A 21075-nucleotide genomic window follows, 5' to 3' on the forward strand; every position below is an offset into this window, starting at 1 on the left:
TGTTGACCTGCGACACTTCACCTATTTTTGTCATACAGCAAAAACAGGTAAACTGTAACTGTATGAGTAAAGCCATACTAAAATGTAACATGGAAGCCAAGCAACTAGGTCTCATATTCAAATGCACAGACCCCAAAAGGTCTGTTCCCTAGAAAAAGAAGCTATCATGGAATTCAAACGAATCTGCTGAACTTTACAGCAGATTTTTAGTTTGGGATTAATCAGTATAACTCCATTGAAGTTATGCTTTTTCACAAGATGAGATAACTGTAGAGGTTATGAACCAACTAGTGGCTTGTTTAGGACCTAATGCAGCTTTTCTGAATCAACAGGAAGAAGGTTGTATGTTTATCGAAACCACCTTTCAGACAGTTATAACTAACAGAAAAGTAACGCTGGAATAAACATTTGTGAACACAAATAGGCAGAATGATATTACATGTTATCTGTATACATAAATTTAAATTAAAAATTACCAATTGTTTTTTCATAGGAAGAGATAATGACTGAAAGCTGTGATTGTGGTATAGGTCTACTCTCAACCATACTGGAGAAAATAAATTTTTCTTGAGAAATGTCATGTGGTGTTGGTCGAAATATCATTTCAGGTCCCAGACTAAATTCCAGCCTTCTTTTCGAAGAGGTATTACTGCTGATCGGTCTTCCAGCATTTTCTAGATCAGAAAAGTGATTTATGGTCAGTTCAGATAAATATTGTGCTATTTCCAGCACCACAAGTATTTTTGTACCATACTATTCGAACAAATATATGATTCCTTTGCCCTATTTTTATCTGGTTTCCTATGCTACGATTCTGTCTGTGAGTCTCCTAAAAAACTTGTTGGACATAACTCATTTGTCAGTGCAACCAAATGAAAACATGTGCCCTGTTACAGAAAGAAACTTGGGAAGATCTTCCAGTCAGTTCTCTGACAGACATTTGGCCTCAGACAGACAAGTGACACAACTGGATTAAAAAAACCTTGTTATTAACCAACCATGAGATATAAATTATAGAAAATCAGGCTTAGAGCTTGTGCTTACAGAACCTCATAACTATATATTCTATGCTTTTCTTAATTGCCAATAGCAACTAAAACTTGATTTTTAAAAAAAATCTATTCCTTTCACTGTTTACTATTTTAACTGCATAGACATTTTACTAAGTGAGAAACAGTTAAATAAATAAATTACCTTGTGTGTAAGCAAGAAATAATGAAAGTAGTTTTCTGCTGTGTCTCAGTGCTCTGCTGTGATATTTAGATTTTTGTAGAGTTTCTCTAAAACATTTCAGTGTATCATTCACATCAAGAGGTACATAAACTAGAGCTTTTGCTTGACTGCAATCTAAAAGGAATTAAATTATGAAGAACAATTTTGCATTACATAAAAAGATATTTTTAGTAAATCACACCACAAAACATGTGTTTGAACAATTCCACAACATCAAAAGTAAAATACATTAATTGTCAGCTTTTTTTTCCTGTTGGATTATGAATTAAAGCAAAATTATTAACCACCAGGAACACTTCTAAGCATTTATATCTTTTTCAGTGTTAAATTTTAATTGTCACATGACATCTATATTCCCTCAATTACATCTGCCATGGACATGTATCAGCTCAGTCCTCTACTCTGAAATCTGGTGTCTGAAGTCTGGAAACATCTTTTACTACAACTGCTCATCCCATTTACTGTAATTCCCATAATTTCTATGTGCCAAACCTGTGAGCTTGCATGCTCTCTCTACTGAATGCATATTATCTCCTCTTACATACAGAATTATTTGTTGTTTAATGACTTCTCTCTGCTGAATTCAACACAAAGCTTTGGGTGTCTGTGATATGAGGAACTATGCTTTACAAACTTGCATCAATGAACTATAACACTTTAATCCTGGCTGGAAAGTACAAGAACTGTGGATAAAAGAGGTGTTTTGTCACCTTACAGTTCACTTCAGTTTTTCTATTGATTCTATCAATAACAGCTCAGGTTCAGATTAACTTCTGGGTATATTTCTGGATATCCAACAATACTAATGGAAAACTGGGCCAAGACCACCAAGCTCACTCAACATACTGTAGTTCATCTGGCATCTGGATGACAAATGCTTTCCTCTGCTTTCAGATACAGTCTGAATATATTTGGAAAGATCTCAACAACATTACTATCCATCCCAATTTTCAAGAATAATAATTTGAAGAAAAAATTGAGTTTATATTAAAAGAAACAGATTATAGAAGCAGTGGAAGACTTATGATAAGGAGGAAAAAAAAAATCCACTATGAAAAAAAGGAAACAGTTTGGGAAAAAAAGAACTCATGACACCGAAATGTGCTCTGACCTGTATAATCATTTTTCTTCTCAGAATAGGAAAAGGATCCAGGAAAGATCTGTTCATTAGCAGAATGGGTGACAGGCAATGGTAATTTTTGCCCTATGTAGTTTCTGCAACTCATCTAAAAAGCAAGTTTTGTTTCATGATATTCAAATCAGATTCAGAAAAAAATCGATGTTTGGTGCTTAAAGTTAGGTCTCTAAATACACAGACATATGAAAAAATAAAAGAGGACTAATTTACAAAGACACCCATGACCCATAACTAGTGTCCATGTCAGTAAGAGGTGAAAAATTTACAACACCTAAATGTTGGATATAAGTGTTCAGACATTAACCAATTATACTGGTATTTGCCATAATCGTGAGCAACTTGATGTTCAGCACATATTCCATCTTTCTTTGTCTGGGTAAATGCTTGCTTGCAAGGAACCTGGCAGTGTAGTTATGCCTAAAGGGCACGCTGCCTGTAAAGCACAATGCAATGCTGCACAGGGATATACAAAATAGCTCTAAGCAAATAACAGAAGCGCTCTAGCCCTGTCAGAGGAGCAAACTTTCAGACTTCTATAATGGGCTAATCCAGCACAGATATTTTATTTTGCTAAAGTAGCTACATCACTTCAGAAGCAAAAGAACCAATTCAGAGCTAGTTCTAGTCTCTCTGAATGGCACTGCATTGTGAAATGCAGCCATACCCTCCAGATTTCTAATCTGATGATATCTTTTTTGAACAATTCTTACTATTATTATCTAACATTAGTCTTTATTCTGTAAATTGTCTTTCAAAACTATGACTGCTTTTCCATGTTGCTCAGTTTACAGTGGCATGTGGTGAATTGCCACACCGCTTTTTTGGGTTTTTTTGGGAGAGGACTATGTTCTGAACAGCAGGGCTCAAAAAAAGACTGCAGGAAACAGCTTGATTAGTTTTGGGCTTAGGAGCAGTGTTTCAATGCAGAAACAAAGCAATTTCTTTGTATTTAATTTAATTAATCACAAAGATTGTGCAATATCCAAATAAATGTTTTCAGGTTAAAAGAGCGGCATCAAGAACAAACATAAAATTAGATATAGGCTCATAATATAAAATGGGTACATTATGCATGGAAGAAATATTCTCTGGGTCATCAAGTCCAGACCTCTGCTGTTGCTGGAATTATGTCATATGAGCATTTTCATGCACTTCAACAACTATATAATTTATTATAATTTACTATTTGTGAACATTGTGGAAAACCGTATTAATCTACTCATTGAAAGTATTTCTCTATATTTAGTTCACATCAAGAGTCAGAACCCAAAAAAGAAATCTGTGGTTCACCTTATGTGCATCATCAGCTAGATATTTTATGAAATTAGATTCATGGCTGTCAGGGCCACTGAATTGCTGTATCCTTTCCAGCAGCTGCCTCTGAGCATATACCAGCAGTGGACTCACTTGCTCTGTGTACCTCTCACTGGAAAAAAAAAAAAAAAGAAAACTTTTGTAATTAAGCAAATTAACTGTGTATTTAACTCTATAATGTTGGGTTTTAGTTTTTATTGGAGTTGGTGTAACTTACTGTGTAAATACGTTAAATTGTACAGCTATGTGTACCAGTGCTTCCCACTTCTTCATTTGATATAACAATTCTATTGTTTTAAGAATCAGATTACATATCCATTTCAAGTCAACCACATTCACATCATCCAGGGGAGACTGTGGATGGAGATTAGAACCACCATTCTCATGAGCAATACCTCCTAAACAACTGGGAATGCAGAAGTCTCCTTCAGGATCCACAATCTACAGTGAAGAAACATTATTATACCAGTTATTTTCAAACTTCTTTTTAGGACAAATCAAATTACAAAGATTAGAAAATACTGCAATCCTCTAAAAACTTGTTACAGAGAGTAACTTGGAGATACCAGAATACAATACAAGAGAAAGAAAACTATCTCTACTCAAGGTGCGATAATAAAGAGTATAGCCTTAATTAAAATATTTTTTACCTTAAGAGACCCGCTTGCTTGCAGTTCAGTTATCATATCAACGATCATGTCTGATGCCAAATAAAATGGCAACCAGACAGTGTTTCTAAGAAAATCCCTGGTAATAGGAAATGCATCCGTATGGGAATGTGAATGGTTAGCAATCAACTGTAATTCTTGAGTATAGTTCCAAAGTTCTCGACAAGCGTTCTGAAGCAATGTCCAGTGGCCACCACGGTGAGCAAGAACCTATGCATATCATTCAAAGTAGAATTATACTTTGGAAATACAGAAACCTAAAGCTTCATTCTTTTATTGAAAACCTTAGGTATACGTAATCTTTCAAAATTACAGTCTATGGATCATTCTTAATAACAGATCATTCAATATTTCAATTTATATAAAGCATTATAGAACCTTAATTTGGAAATTTTCGTAGAAGCACTAATTTATAATTTATTTTAATTGTTGCTTTTGGTGTGAGAATAAGAAACAAAAATTAATTCACACCACATATACACATGTTTTTACTTGGTTTTAGAAGGGTTTATGGGAAGAGCAGTCAGTCTACATTTCCTTTCAATGACTGGTGGTTTTTTTAATGCTACCAAGGCATTCACTAAGACCTGTATAGCAAAAGGTAAGTCTGCAAGTATTTTCAGAAAAATTTAAGAAACATGAGAAAGAAAGTCACAAAGACTAATTGAAAAAATAAAACATTTACATAAATCATTATATGATTGATATAAATATACATTATAATAGGTGACATGTCTGACATATTTCGTATCCTGTACTTGGACATTTTGCAGAAGTTGAGAAATCACTGTTTTTTCCCACTGAAGTTTTTTTGAAGTTTCTGACTTGTCTTTTTTTTAATGTAGGAAGCAGTAAGTATTGTAATGCGATGCTCAGTTATAAAATGTTTAATAAGAAAGCTTATCTTACCACTGCTCTTCTTAAATGCAAAAAGATTTTTGTAAAATGCTCCAATAAAATGGTATTTGACAGAAACTGGTTGCATTCTGTGGGGGAATGAGAGACGGATATCTCTGTATCATTTGTCATTTGAGTTCGAGGACTATTTGTTCCACTTAGCTTAATGCTGCACTCAGGAGACTTCTCTGTATCTGAAGACAAAAGTTCACTGGTTAAAAATTAGTTAGAGTTCTCAAAAAAATAAAAAAGAAAATATTATCAGCCAGCTAGGATTTTCTGTGGCAACTAAATACTGAAATGCTAGAAAATGCCAGTGTTAAGGTTATCATATTTATAAGGTTATGATATTTAAAATATAAGATGCTTCTACTTAAGTGTTGGGAGAAGCAGATATAAAAAAAGTTTGAGCAAAATATTAATGTATACCAAGTAGTTCTCAGCCTTAAAAGCCAAAACATAACACTCATAGAAGTTTTAAGAAAAAATCACCACGTGCCAAGACCCTAAGAACCTTTCTGAAACTGAGGCCTCTTAAAAGGAGAAGTTAGGAAGAAGGGAAGATTTGTGACAAATTTTGTAGTATGTGTAGGAGTGCTTCATTATTTTATTCCTTAGCAAATATCCTCTAAGGGGAAACACAAAGGTTCATGGTAGGGTAATACAGTAATATCTGAGCTATAGGTTTCAGGCAGAAGCTAATTTCAAGCTAAACTCTATAGCAAGCTACACACTTCATGAAATTCTTTCATTCAGAATCACTGCAAAGGCTAGGAGGTAATGAACAGAATTTTCGTCAGTTTTCTGACACTTTCAGTGACTGAGTTCTCAGTGACTTGTAAGTATCAGCACAAAAGAGTATAACTAAAAGTAAGCTGTTGCAAAGAGAACCAGCAATTCAACTGTAAGCTTTTGGCATACCTCCTTGGAAAAGGCAGAAGCTGGTTGATTCCTACCTAAGGAAGTCCTACATGGAATGTTAGGAGAATTTTGCTCTCTACAGCTGTGTCAAGAATACATTCCCTGAAGTGCTACTTAAAAGACCAGACTTCTGATTTCTTCTTGAACTTAATGTGGCTAAGCAGACTACTTTGCATTGACTTGTATGTTACCACCAACATCTTAGGTAATCAAAGTCCTATATTTCACAATTACCTACACGTAGCAGCCTTTCAACTCCTGTTAAAACCTTAGAGGATGTTATTAAAAGTAGCTACAATAATAGAACAGTCAAATGTGAAAGACAGAGAATTGCAGTAAAAATGGTACAAGATAAAAAATTAATCCTGAGGTAGCCTCTGTCATGGGAAAACATAGGGGAGCAAGCAGTGGAGAAGTATTTTACTTAAAAACTGAAAGATAATAACAAGCTTCAGGCTATAAATTTAAGAAAGACTTACAGAACGTCCCAGGAAATTGTTGACCTGTTAGGAAATCTAAAGGAAACTACAGACCAATTAACAAACACAGAAACTGATAAAAATTATCATTGCATTTAGAATAATCCAGAGTATTATCAATTTAATAAGTCTAGTTAACATGGCTTCTGCAAAACAAAAGCTAGTACCACTAATTTATTAGAATTTATAAACCTGTTACTAAAGTACAGGATAAAGAATAACCTCTTGATAAAAAGCAACTTTTTTACTAATACAATAAACTATTCTCAGTGTTATTATAAACACCCCATTAGTGACTATGTAGATGTGCCAAAAAGAGAAAATACAGAGGGCACTTTTGAAATCCAGAAACATCTTCTCGTTAAATTGGCATGAGTGTTTTTCCAAAGTTGATGTGGAGAACTAATGGTGGAGGTCAGGACAGAAATTAAGAGAAAGAAAAAGATAAGTTGAAACTGATCCCAGTTGTCGACCTATTAAAAGTTCTTACAAGTTTGTTTTTCGGTCATTCCTGACTTTTTAAGAAGAGAAGTTGGTGTTCTCATGTCATTCTCTGCAGCTTCTCTCACCACTACAGTGCCAGAATTATTTAATGAGAATGTTTCAGGATCCAAAATATTGTACCTGCAGAATAGAAGAAAAAGAACAAAGTACCAAAAAAAAAAATCCCAGATATAATATTTAGAAGAATTTCGATATACACTCACAAAATTCAGTTTTGCAAAAGTGAGTTTTGGTTACTTTCCAGCATCTTTAGGAATCAGAAACAATGAATGATAGCCAAAAAGTTATAAGGAAGCAAAATATAGCACAGTATAATATATTTCAAAACTTTCATCTGATTAGTCAAGCAAGCAACCAAAAACGTGTCATATGCTATATGATGAAAAAAAAAACTTGTTACAAAGTAAATTAATTTGCATTTGGATGCTGAACTGTTCTTATGACAAACTGACTTATGATAATATAATTCAACTTGTTTGCATTAATGGTAATAACACAATAATCCATATTAATAACAATCATTGATAATGCAGTAAGATATACCTGTCCAGATGCTGTGAACCACAAATTCCAATGTTATATTGCTCTTCCAGTTCCTTTCTAAATAAATTGTAGCATGCAATTGCCAGATAGATATTCATCTGAGACCTCCAGGGCATCTCTTCAAGACATATTTGATGAAACTTCTTTTGGTTTAAGTAATTTATCACAATTGGTTTCAGGAGTACCACTAAGGTGTGACGAGCTACTTTTTGCAATTCTGCCTTATATTTCCTAAACCAAAGTATATGAAGTAGCAAAAAAAATGAAACTGTGTTTTCTTGAAGCTCTGGAAAAGATTATCATGATAAAGATGCACGAAATTCTCCTATTGCATATCCACAGACTTTTATTAGCTCAGAAGTATATGACGTATTTCTAGCAAAAGGATTTTTGCTGCAGTCAAGAAGGGCAATTGTGTTTTCCCTCTTTAAGTGCATTTAACACAGTCTAAATCCTGTCTTATATTTTATCAACTTCCATACAATGTTTGTCTTAGTATTTACAAAAAGTTCAGCTCTGTGTTTGAAGTTATTTGCACTTGAATCATCCAAATAGATTATTATAGCAAATACAGTGTGTTTCATGAAGTCTTTTCAGTAGATGGAGGGTCTACTATTATACTGTAAATTTGCATCATTTGTTTTATTGCTGTGTTTTGGTAGCAAATCATCCTCAATGTGAAGAAATTTTTTTTTTTTTTTTAATACAGATGCCTGGCTTTAATTTCCAGCCATAGATTATTATTTTTTTTACGTTTCTCTGCCAGTTCAAGCAATTCTCTATTACCTGGCATCTTCTCTCTGTGAAGATATACACAATGCTGTAGTCAAATAAAATCTCATGTTTTCTTTTTTAGAAACTGTAATTTGATCCCTTTATCAATCCAAATTATTTTTCTGCCTGTTTTCTACCTTTAAAATGTGGGCAGAACAGCATATCATATGTAATCTTGTTATATTATACAGCAATATTATTATGCAAAAGACTAGCTGAAACAGCAAAAAGCCCAGGATAAGTTAACCATCCCCTCTTCCACTGAAAACCATGAAAATCCTGTTAAGTAAGGTGGGGTTTTTCCGGCAAGAAGGAAAAATGGACAGTCTTGGTAAATATTTAGAAGATAGTGTATGGAAGACTTTTTTTGAGGTTTTTATTTAAAACATTTCTGGAATCAGTTATGAAATTGCTTATATTCAGATATTTCTAGTTTTCTACTTGCTAATTGCTGGAAGCATAAGGGACCAAATGACCAGATAATGAATACTACAAATTCTCTTAGGTCAGAAGGTACTGTTATTACCAAATATATACAGTTCTCAGCCAAAAGAAGACAGGAATGAATTTTCATTTATTCCTGTCAAGGAACAGTTTTCTGAAAGCTAGAGAACAGATAGTCTAAAAAGACTAGCAAAAATCACTCTGAAAGTACTTGAACATCAGGAACAAATAAATATTTTTTATTCTATTTCTAATAGGTAAGCTCCCCAACACAGTTTGAAAGGCATTATAGCATGCAGATTAACATAGCTTCTCCACTATGATGAATTAACATGCTCAAGCTAACATAACTGAAATGCAGTCTTTGATTATTAATACAAAGACCTCACAATCTTCAACAGTTATTCTCTGAAACAAAAATGAGATAGATGTTGTCCGCTTGATTGGAAGCCAATTTTATAACAAACCAAAACAGAAAAGTGAGTGAACTGTGCAAAAATTCATTCCTTTGATAGAAAACAGTTTTAAAATACACGATTATAAACTAAATTTCAGTTAAAATATTTTGGTGCTGTGTTTGAAGCTGGTGATCTATGTTCATTTACCTTTGTGCTTCTGGACTTCTCATTATGTTTGGACGTTTCATTAAATACTGTCTAAGAGTCTGTCTTCTTAGATTAGGACTCAAGGCTTTTTTTTGCGGTTTCTTCAAAGTTGATGTTTCTGGTTTCTTTAAAGGTAAGATCTTCCATGAAAGTCTTAAATATACTTCAAATACTTATTTATACCTACATTATCAATTACATGATACAGCAGTTTGGTTTATGCAAGAACAGAACAAAAAATAAATTCCAGAACTGTTTGTCAAAATAAGACAGCAAAAGAAATATCTAATATTTACAATTTCTCTGGAAGGTATATGTCAAATGACTGACACTAAGAAGCCAGCCAGCTCCCCAAATATTTTCTTTCATATACGAGTGTTTTTCATCTCAAAAAAAAAAAAAATAGATAGTTGCTTTGCTATTATTATAATGCAAAAACTGAGAGAGCTTTCCCTAACCTGTCTCAGATGTTAGACGTATTAAAGCATTACTAGAGGGCTCTAAGGGAGAAAACTCTTCCTCCAAAATGATAGAAATCCATTAGGATTATTCTTACCTTCCAATAAAAGCAAAATTCATTTAAAAAAAAGTTCTGAACAGCAAGCCTTTATTGTGCAATTAGAATATCTGTACAAGGAGTTATTCCCAAAAAAGTAGAAGTACAACCTATTGTACAAAAATGCCTAAATTGATCTCCTTTTCTTAATGTGTTGGTACCCAAGGCATTTCCTGTTAACAGCTTTTTCTAAAGAGAGCTGATGGAAGGCAAGTTTTTATTGATTTTCGAATGCATTACTCTGACTCATGTCAAATTCCTCACAATTTTTGGTCTTTCAAATAAATCCCATGCAAACTTTTCTTCCTGGTTTTAGGAGTGCAGAGGTGAGCTGAGGACTAGAGTTTATAACCCAAATTTTAGTAGTCATGCACGTCTCTACCTCAGGTTTTTTCTAAAACAGCTTTTAAAAATTTTGTTTTGTGCTTATAATAGTGCTGCCCAGTAAAGACACACATGGATCCTTAAAAATAAATCTCAATTTCTGAAACTTTACCACTTCTGTAGTGTATCTGTCCATGCCTTCTGGCAGAGTGGGAGAACTTATTTCTCGTGTTGAAATTCCATTCAATTGGTCATTCCTCCTGATAAATAAATAAAGTCATCACCATCATCATAATGTTAAACTCCTTTCACAGTTAAAGGGTTATCTTTGGCAACAGGTACAACACATGCAATTTCTATTTCATTAGGAGTTTTAAATTCAGCAAGTTTTCTTTCCGTCTTCCCCTTCAACAAATAAGTTCTCACTTTCAAAGTTTATTAAAGAAATCTGAATTTTCACCTTCCTAACTCCTGGTAAAACAAAACATTTTGCTTCATTAACCAAATTCTACTATGAAATTCTGCAAAGAACTTCCTGTTCCCTATAATATATCTCCTTTCCATTGATAATTTGCTTTTCAAATTTTAGAAAAGCTGATGTGTGTTTTTAACAAAGTTATTGTTCAATTTCTTAGGGATCCTTTTAGGTAAGTGTCTAAAATTTAGTACCACTTATCTTTTCTGCATAGAATTTTTTTAGATGCTACAGTAGCACCTGATCAGTTGGCTTTTGATTTAACCCAACATACTTTTCTAAGGTATCCCATTGCCTCATAATAATCTGGCAAATGGCTATATTACCGAATGGTGTCTGTGAAAAGGAAGATCCTGGAAACTGCTGATGGTAGATAAGAGTTTTGAACAAACACAGCAAAGGGAGAAGTTTCCATGTATAATGAGGTCACAATATATTTTCTGCAGCTATACACTCCCCTGTGTTCGTGGAACTTCTGCAGAATAGGAGCCACAGAAATGGTTCCAGATGGGTCTTCTACCAAGTAGTACAATTTACAGTTTCTGCTCTAGCTGTAACACTGGTGAACCTAAGTACAAGTTTTCACTACTGCTATAATAGAGCTCTACCTTTTCAAGTAAAGTTGCACATTGCCTGCCCAATCCAGCACACTTTGAAACTTCTCTTCATTCAGGATTTTGTGCAAAACTTGAACAAAGAACTCAAGAAAACGTAATTTCTTTCTGAATTTCATCACTGCAATAAAGTAACAAATAATTAGCACAGCTTTTGTATTTATGCCGTAAAAAGTTTCTGAATTCAGCTATAATTACAGCTATGTATGTCTCAAAGCACATATTTATGCCACGTTGCATGCTAATGAGGGGATACTGATACTGAAATAGGGTAGGTTACACAATAGCAGTTGTTAAACACTTCTTGTGAAGGGGCATCAAGAATCACAAGTTCACTCTATTTACACTCCTAGAATGATAAACATTCTAGGGACTGAGAAAACAGGTTTGGAACTATTTTTGTAACATGCAGTACATAGTGCAAAAATATTTTATAACAATACTCAACATGCCTAATTGTACACGTCTGAAAATCCTGAAAAAAACAATAAAGGAAGTATAAACAGAGTAACTGCATCCTAATTATTTAGGTTGCTCTGTTCAGTGAGATTCATGTTAGTGTAAAAGCATCACACAGCTCTCATTGCAGAAATGAACTCTGTTGTCTACATTTTAGGCAGCTTTTTAATTGTTTGCAATTGTTAAATTGTTGGAGCAGTAAAAGCTGCAAACAGCTTTTACTGTTTGTCTGTCTTCATAATTTTTTACCAACACGAAATAAATAAATATTTATCCTATCTGAAAGCTATACTAATTTTACAGGCTAGGCTCCATTTTTATTTTGAACACCAATATTAAAAAAAAAATAGGCAGTGACAAAGGCCACATACAAGAACCATAAATCCTATTTCAAAAACACAACTGTACTCAGAATTTTCAGAATTCCTCTTTCAGTAATGTAATTTAATGTGGAAATGGGGTTTAAAAGTTTAAAAAGAACATTCCACACAAATAGAATGAAAACTTGACACAACTTTTAAAAAAATGAGCTCATTTTTAAGGTTACTAGAAAATAAACATTATTCAAATTATTTAAAATATTAATATTTTATATACTTAACATCAACCTCTAAAATAAATTGTTGCAAGTATTTCATACACTTCTAAATGTGACTACATTAAAAGCTTTTTTTAAGCTATGTTTTACTCAATTTTGTGTATTTGAGAACAAAATGAAGAGATAGTTATTAAGAACTTATTCCAAGCAAGAAGTAGATAGCTTTACTGGCAACTTTCTGATGTAAAGAAGCCTTTACAATTAAAATAACCACCATTTATCCTACCTTCTTGATAAGCATGGTTTGATGTCCAACATGTAATTACAGGGTAGAGGAACAAAGGATCTTCCTGTCCTATAAGCTCTGATCCACGAACTACATTAATAATCAAATCAAATCCATTATGACAAGCAGTGATAGTGTACAATAGAAACTTTACCTGAAATTGTAACTGAAGACCAGAAAAATCCTTCTTTCATACAGAATTTTCTTTCAAATCTCTCACTATCATCCAGAGAGAAAATGAAAAGCTTGCTCTGTTCTCCTAGCATAAGTACCCATGCCACTTAAATAATGAAGAGCTTATGGATGTGACTGATGAACTTCCAGCTACTAGCTAATTATGAGCAGGATGTCTGGAGTTCATCAGAGGTCTAACAAAGGTCCATACAAATCATCTGTGGAGGATGTGCAGTAAGGACACATCCAAAAATGTATTTAAGGCTATACAGCATGAACTGAACCCATGATGCTACTAGTCACTAGTGCTTACATACATGCTCACCATATGGGTAGTATAAGTAGGTAAAGGAATTACTTTTTCTTCATCTAAATACTTATATAAATTTATTTATTTATAAAAATAATATATATTTATAAAAATAAAATAAATATTTATTAAAAATAATATATTTATTTATACAAATTTATTTCTATTCTATAAATAATATATTGGATATATGTGTAAATAATATAGACAATATATAGGTATAAATAGTATATGTAATAAATAGGAGGAGAGAATAACTTGGATTCAAGCTTCTGAGTTAAACACAACTGCATTACCAGCTGATGAGCACCAGAACAATGTTACATGTGCTAGTTGCCATTTTGGCTTAATAAAACATGACCTACAATTTTGTGCTTAGGCAAGTTCTGTGGTTGAAAAAAAAATCAATGCAGCTAGTCCCTGAGAAAAGTGAGGTTAAAAAGCACCCCGGAACAACCAGTTGTGATGAGTGGATCAACAGCTACACATTCCGCTGGTAGCAGTCAGTTGAAGTCTGTTGAATGCAAATAACGTGCAACTAAATAGGACAGCCAGCAGGACAAGCAGATCTTTCTTATTTCCTTTTTTAGGACAAATCACACGCTTTACTATTACTCTCTCCTATTTGACAAGTTCAAAAACACATTGCGTCAAATGAGCATTTTCACAAAGAAGAATACCTCCCAAAATTTTTTAAATGGTAAAACATTTAACATTTCAGAATTTAAATTGTACTGTGTATGAAATAGTTTGCTTTTCTCAGTTTCTATGAAAAAGGCAGATTCAGCTCTTTATATTTTTCTCATAGACTATCATCAATGGAATGGTAAGTCTTGATGCACTTTTAAGGATTCCTTATGACAGGTTTTTTTCCAAAATATTTTTAACAGCACGCCCAGCAGGTGCGTATATTGTCCTACACCATTTACACATATTTTTGTGTCTATAAGGACAACTGTAAGTTTTGTTATTTGTTTTGCATGGCCTCAGCAAAAGACTCCTCTTCAATTTGTATCCTGAAACTTATTGACAAGTATGCTATTTCAGCAACAGAGCAGACTTCAGCCGTCAAGTATTTGCCACTACTGAAAATGTGTTTTTCTCTAACTGATCAATCCATTAATTTAACTTTCCATTAAGTAAAAATGGAACACCATTTTATTAAGCAATCAATGTAATTTTCAATTAACTTACAGAATTCATTCACTCTGTAACTTGTTGTGCAGGAATGCAGGCATCAATGTAAGCAGCAACAAATCAGTACGCAGATGAATGGAATTTTTGCATCACTCTTTTTATTCTATTTATTTCAGAAAATCATTCTCTTCTTAGACAAATGCTTTAGGGGTTGGACTAGATGACCTTTAAAGGTCCCTTCCACCACAAATTATTCTATGATTCTAGAGATGATGGACAATAACTAGAACACGAGTCAGCAGTATGCCCTTGTGGCAAAGACCAGTTGCATACTGGGCTGTATTAGAAACAGCGCAGCCAGCAGCAGGTCAAGGGAAGTGATTATTCCCCTCTATTCAGCGCTTGTAAGACCGTATCTAGATTACTAAGTTTGGTTTTGGACATTGCAGTACAAGACACTCACATTCTGGAGTAAGTCCAGAGAAGGGCCACCTAGGTGATAAGGAGCTAGAATGCATGACAAAACAAGAAGCAGCTGAGAGAACTGAGTTTATTCAATCTTAAGAAGAGAAAGCCAAAGGAGCCTATCCCTACCTAACAGGCAGAATACAGAATGTCCAGACAGACTGTTCTCACTGATGTTAAAAGAAGTAATAGACACAAGTTGGAAATAAAATTTCAAATAGATATAAAGAAAACCTTTTTACCCATAAGGGTGGTTAGCTATTGGATCAGCTTGCCCATGAAGGCTACAAAATCTCTTTCTTCAGAGTGATTCAAAATTTGACTGGATGAACCCAAGAGCAACCTAATCTAATTGTATATTTTGAGCAGGCGGTTGGAATAAATGCTTTCCAGAAATGCCTTCTAACCTAAATTATTTTGTGATTCTATCCAGGCTCCAAGGAGTTCAAGATGCCATGTAAATATAATGGAAGAAAACTCAGTAGTGGCTCTGTGTTTTAAATTCTAATCAAATTTCTTTTGTAAGTCCTTCTTGTTCACCTAACTTTGGCAGAACTATGAGCCTGAAAATTCTTGCGCTTAATTCAGACTCTAAAATATTTTCAAGTTGATATATTCATTCCTGAGTTACAAGGCAATGCTAGTATACATGCAGTTCCTTCATAATGAGGACAATTTCTGTTAACTTTCTTCTGGAAGTGTTTTCTCCACTAAAATTTCCTGCAGTGGTCATTACTACTAGCAATGGTAGGATAGTAAGACATGTTATAAATGCTCTTTGTCACTGCATTTTCTGACTTAGGAAAATAAAACAAGCCTAAATAACACAGAACCCAATTTACATGGATTGAGAGAACACATATATTTGCAGAACAGAACAAAAATGACCATTCCTTTCTAAGAAGGAATGAGTGTTTTGCTGCAAATAATGGAAAAGATGAATAAAAGTCATTATACACATCACTACCAGAGATAAATAAGATCAATGAAATTTTGATTTTGGTTATTATGGAATTAATTATCATGGAAAATATATGAAATAATAGTACTTCATAGGAAAATAATTTTTACAAATAAACCAGAGAAAAATGTAAGAAGAGTTTTAATAGTGCACTCACCTGGTTGTGTCAGTTTGAGGAGATTTGATTCAAGAGCACTTAGATTTTCTGTTGCTTTTTCCATCGCAGCTAAATGAGATTTCTTTGCAGAAGTGGTCTGAAATATCCAATACTTAGTCATGAAAACTTAGCTTTTACCTACGTAAACCCAGCAGGTCAATAGTGGAGTTTGGGTTAGAACCCAAGTCTTCTAATTCTGTATCTGATAATTTCATCAATATTGTCTTATTTTTCTTTTCAAGTGAAAATTGATGTTCATAAACTTTTTAGTATGGCTGAAAAAAACCTGGTCATGATTCATTCTTGACCGATCTCCAAGAGAGTGAGTGGAGTTGCTCTGCCGCCAAATACATTTTTAGGGAATTCCCACATGCTATTACAACATATTTGAATAGATTGTTTGATAAAATACGTTGTTTTCCAGAAAGATTAATCATTGGAAGATTATTTACTGCCTACAGAGATCAAAATGTTCCTCTGGAAAAAAAGTTTGGGTTTTTTTCACTTCTGAAAATATAATTTTCAGTCAGCCCTAAATGGCTCAAGATATCATATTGTTCCTATGGTCTTAGATTACTTGCCTTTTGTTGGTTTGAACTTGATAGCAGCTAACACAAATTCAGCAATAAAAAATGAAGAAAATCACTTGTCCTGGACCCTATCAGTGTCCTACAAATTTTCTTCCAGAAATCCTTCCTTGTGAGGTGATTGACTCTTTGTCCCTCTCTCCAATAGATCTCACTTTCAAGCTCACACTGCTTCCTTTCTGCCTCTCGTTATTCCTACTTTCTTACCTCTTTTTCAAGTCTCCTCTCCCATAAAATCTCTTCTAAAATTACTTAAAGAAAAAACAGGCAGGAAAGTATGGAGAATCAACACTTTACTCTGATTCTAACTTTTAGGATATCCTCACAACCTGATGCATAATTTTTAACTTGAGGTTGAAAGTTCTTCCTCCATTCAGAAATATTTTTCAGTCTACACAATTTCTAAGTTACTCTCTTATTATCTATCACTCAGTTTCAAGCAGCTGCTACATTCAATGAGAGGCTAAGTTTCTACATTATTTAGAATATTTTTGCTCTTCTTTACTTACACAATTCTTTTAATTATTTTTTCTGTCTTACAAAGCATTCCTGCAAACTATATGTGAAGATCATTTAGGGATGCTCATATAAATATCTGCAGGATCCTCATGGCTCTGAACTGTAATATTGACAACCCCTCTCAAGTTCAAGATGAGACCCTGTACCCACTGCAATCTGCACCTGGTCTTAATAAAGACAGATGCAATTAAACAGAAGCCTCTCAGCTGTACTTTGGGATCTCTTATTCTATGAGGAAACTCTTACTTCATACAATCACTTCTGAAACAAAAAGTTAATAAATGAGGTCTTCAAAAATAATAACCACAGAATTTAAAGAAAAGAAAAGTGAAAATCAGAGCAATTACTTTAACTTCTTTGTTAGTGTGTGTTTCTTCAGTTTTTGTAGCTCCTGAATGGCCAGGTGAGATTGCTGATGAGGTATCCAACAATTTTTTCCCATAGTTAACAATAATTACGGCTAGTTCATATTCTTTCCATGAACGTAGTACCTATTAAAGAATCATGTTATATATTTTTGTTGTGCATAGCATGTAAAGTTTCATTATTGTCTACGTATACTTGTCAAAATGCATTAATATTATAAATAGAAATTAATTACTCAATACTGAAGTTTCCTTCAATAAAAAACCCAAGACTACAGACCTCTAAAGTAATTGGAATTGCAGATATGTTATCTATGTGTTCTACTTTGGCTTAACATATCCCTCAGAGAATAGAAAGATTTAACCAGAAGTATCTATTTCTGTGATTGACATTCTCTCTTTACTCAGGCAGCACTGCTATCAAAGAATATAAAGGGTAACTAAATGATCCTCATTTACCCCTCTGCTATCAAGTGCACATTTGTAAATCTCAACTGTATTTGTGAAAGGAGTGGTGAAATTTACTTTTAAAATTATGAAATTTATAAATGAACAGTGTGGGGAATGTTTTTAGATGGCTTTATCTTCTTTAAATAGAGCTCTAAAGGTCAAAGTGCTTCTGCTATATACAGGGTAACATCACATTAGGATGTTTATCTTTGGGATAGAAAATAAGTGTATAGATTACTTTAGCATAAATACAGTATATAGCCTGACTATTCTCTTGAAATGCTATCTCTAAGGAAAAAAATATCAGTAGTACAAGCAGACAGTCATTTAGTTGGGGAATTCAACAACAAACAGGTTTCAAGGTTCCTAATAGGCTTTATTGGCCTTGATAGCCTCCACCTGTGCTCTTTCCTCTTGGAGCAAGGAGGTCCTTTTCAGATCAGGTGTCTAAGCCTACAATCCCTGGTGTCCCCTATATAACAGGAATGTTGGTCTCCAGTGTACTCCAAACCATGTCTGAGCCTGGCTATGGATCCTCTGGTCTGGACACCTGACCTGTGGACTGACTCCTCAGCTTGGCCTCAGACTGCTCCCGCCATGATGGACCAGCCTGCTGGGCTGTGTCTGACCTTAGCTACCGTCTCCAGACCTGATCCTGGCATGTGGATTGACTTCCCAGCTTCACCTCGAACCTGCCTCATCACCACAAACTCACCTGATGATCTGGACTCCTGGTTGAACCTGCCAGCCATGGCACTGCCCTCGGCTCTTGGCTTCCCAGCCCTCACTGTTCCCTGGCACTGCCCTCACACCCATGAAGTAATTGGTTAATACCATGAAAATGGCAACACAGGGCTTAAAATATTCATCTTTATACATTTTAAAAGACTGGAAACCGTGTCTTCTTGCAGTGCACTTTTAATGATTTTTGATGATCTGGTCTTGTGAGATGAACACAGAGATCCAGCTCCTATAAAGACCAGGGTGAGGGATCAGCAACACAGAGGAGCTCCTCAAAGCACCAGCTGCAGCTCAGCTCTGGTATGAGCTCTTAGCTCAAATGCACTCAAAGCTAGAGGAAAGATGACTTTTTCAGCATCATACATTTCTGTGGCAGGTACTTTAGCATGCCTGTATACCTCAGGAAAAAAATCCTACCTATACCATGTTTCTCCTTATCTCAATAAATAGATTGAATATCTAAATCATAGATGTGATCTACGGATATGTATTATCATTGAAAGTCAAGGTATTTATGTTCCTGCCAGCATGTGGGACCAAATTGTATAAAGTCTCTTGTATCTAACTAGCAAATAAAGCATATATGTTATTCTGATTAAAATTTAAATATAGCCTACATGCAGTAAATAAACTTTTAAATTTATATATTACATATATGCCTTATTGAAAATAATGCTACCTAAAATGTAAAAATACATGCAATGATATAAAATACAGATTTAATGTCGTGGACTAATAATTACAGTCTATTTTCTGAACAAAGGAAAAATCGCAGTTCTAATAAAAAGTCAAAATGTAATTATTATATAAAATTCCATGATACAAAGATACTAATAAACATTTCTATACCTTTGCTATTTAAAAGTGCTCATTTTCTAAGATATCCCTCTGAAGGCCAGCTTACTAAATCTTTTTTTTTCTCTAAATGACAAGAGTTATATCTTAAAATAGACTGTAAGCAAATAATCCACACTATACCTTTGCTGTATAAAATGAAGCACAAGCTATCATATGCTGAATGCTCTCGTAACATCCTGCCTGCCTCCTCTGCAAAGTAGCACTTGGAATTTCTTGAAGGACAGCCAAGCACTTAATGAGGATCTGTAAATACAGGGGTTAAAACAAAGTTTGGGGTCTGCAACACACTTACAAGCTTGTACCTCTGTATAGCCTGTGGAATTTGATGGCGAACTTTAAAAATACTTTCAAAACTATTGGAAAGCATAAAATGTTAGCCCTACAAAAGCCAACAATAAAATTTCCGTTGAATTTAACGGTATCAAGATTTCAACCACTAACCTTTGGAATAAATGACATGTTCACATAAAATCACAGATATTAAATTACAGATACATGATGGGCAATTTTGCTGGTTTAATTAACAAGAAATCAAATAATGCTTAATTCAGTGAGATGACACATTCCTAGTAGAGGACTACTTAAAACTATATTGAGCTGGTAGGAATTTTAAATGAAAGAAAAATGTTTTCAGTGTGGTCTGAAAAAAATAGACTTTTTTACCCATTTTTGTCTAATAGACATGAAAAGAACCTGTGACTAAATTATTTTCCCCTTTAATTAGGAAATCTGAACCAGGAGCCATTTCCAGTGGCTAGCTATGCCTTTGGTAGGTCATTACAGCCAACAACAACCTAAGCAAAGGGCCATCCCTGTACATAAATAGATTTATTATTTTTTTCTAGTAGACTCTCCTAAAATCTTTCAGGGCCCTGAGTGCCCCAATAGCCACGCTATGAGCAGTCTTACTTGAGGCCTCCCCACACACCTTCTACCCAGGGTCCAGGAATCCCAATTAAGCTCAGACACAAGCCTTCAGTCCCTGCTTGAGCTATGGCATTGGTGTGCTGGTCTGCAGTTCTGTCTCCTGGATGGACCTTGGACCTGTGTTGTAGCCTTGTCTCCAGTCTCTGGCTCCAGCTCCTGCAGCTTCTGACTTTCTCTCCTGGATGGAACATGGGCCAGCCCAATAACTTCACTTTCTCTGAACTTTCAGTGGATCCGCTTACCAACACCCTGCTCTGTTCAGACGCTGCTAGTCTGTGCCCTGCCTGCCCTGCAGTCACCTCATCCTTCCTCATAGAGAAAACATGCTCTTACTGCTGCTCCCTGACAAAACTAACTCATTATGGGGGAAAACGTTGCATGTTTCTACTCTATCCTTGCTGAATCCAAAAAAACCCATGTCTGCTGCTGCAGAAATGGCAGGAAAGGATTTGTGAAGTCTTTTTATAAAGAGAAGATGCTTGCTTTTGGAAAGGAACACAGGTCTGAAAACTAAAGACTGCATTGTAGAAACATTGAATAGCTTTTTCTTTTTCTTTTTTTTTTTTTTTTTTTTTTTTTTTTAAAAAAAAAAAAAAAAAAAAAAAAAAAAAAAAAAAAAAAAAAAAAAAGTTCTAGGAAAAATATTAAACCC

The 21075-nt window shown here is 34.3% G+C and overlaps 1 protein-coding gene across 1 annotated transcript in view; it reads right to left on the reverse strand.

The window, feature by feature from the left end:
• Positions 1 to 21075, reverse strand: part of CFAP54 (cilia and flagella associated 54) — a 110806-nt gene that overhangs the window by 45730 nt on the left and 44001 nt on the right. The window contains exons 27-42 of the mRNA XM_014963298.1: positions 19617 to 19739; positions 17430 to 17573; positions 15977 to 16073; positions 12773 to 12862; positions 11484 to 11610; positions 10573 to 10660; positions 9521 to 9645; positions 7686 to 7928; positions 7141 to 7274; positions 5263 to 5444; positions 4336 to 4563; positions 3903 to 4126; positions 3662 to 3797; positions 2345 to 2459; positions 1195 to 1347; positions 477 to 674 (exon numbers count right to left, since the gene is read on the reverse strand). Coding sequence (XP_014818784.1) covers positions 477 to 674; positions 1195 to 1347; positions 2345 to 2459; positions 3662 to 3797; positions 3903 to 4126; positions 4336 to 4563; positions 5263 to 5444; positions 7141 to 7274; positions 7686 to 7928; positions 9521 to 9645; positions 10573 to 10660; positions 11484 to 11610; positions 12773 to 12862; positions 15977 to 16073; positions 17430 to 17573; positions 19617 to 19739 — 2407 coding nt within the window. The remainder of the gene's footprint in view (positions 1 to 476; positions 675 to 1194; positions 1348 to 2344; positions 2460 to 3661; positions 3798 to 3902; positions 4127 to 4335; positions 4564 to 5262; positions 5445 to 7140; positions 7275 to 7685; positions 7929 to 9520; positions 9646 to 10572; positions 10661 to 11483; positions 11611 to 12772; positions 12863 to 15976; positions 16074 to 17429; positions 17574 to 19616; positions 19740 to 21075) is intronic.

The sequence above is a fragment of the Calidris pugnax genome, unplaced genomic scaffold, assembly GCF_001431845.1.
Source record: "Calidris pugnax isolate Ruff unplaced genomic scaffold, ASM143184v1 scaffold44, whole genome shotgun sequence".
Classification (NCBI taxonomy): Eukaryota; Metazoa; Chordata; class Aves; order Charadriiformes; family Scolopacidae; genus Calidris; species Calidris pugnax.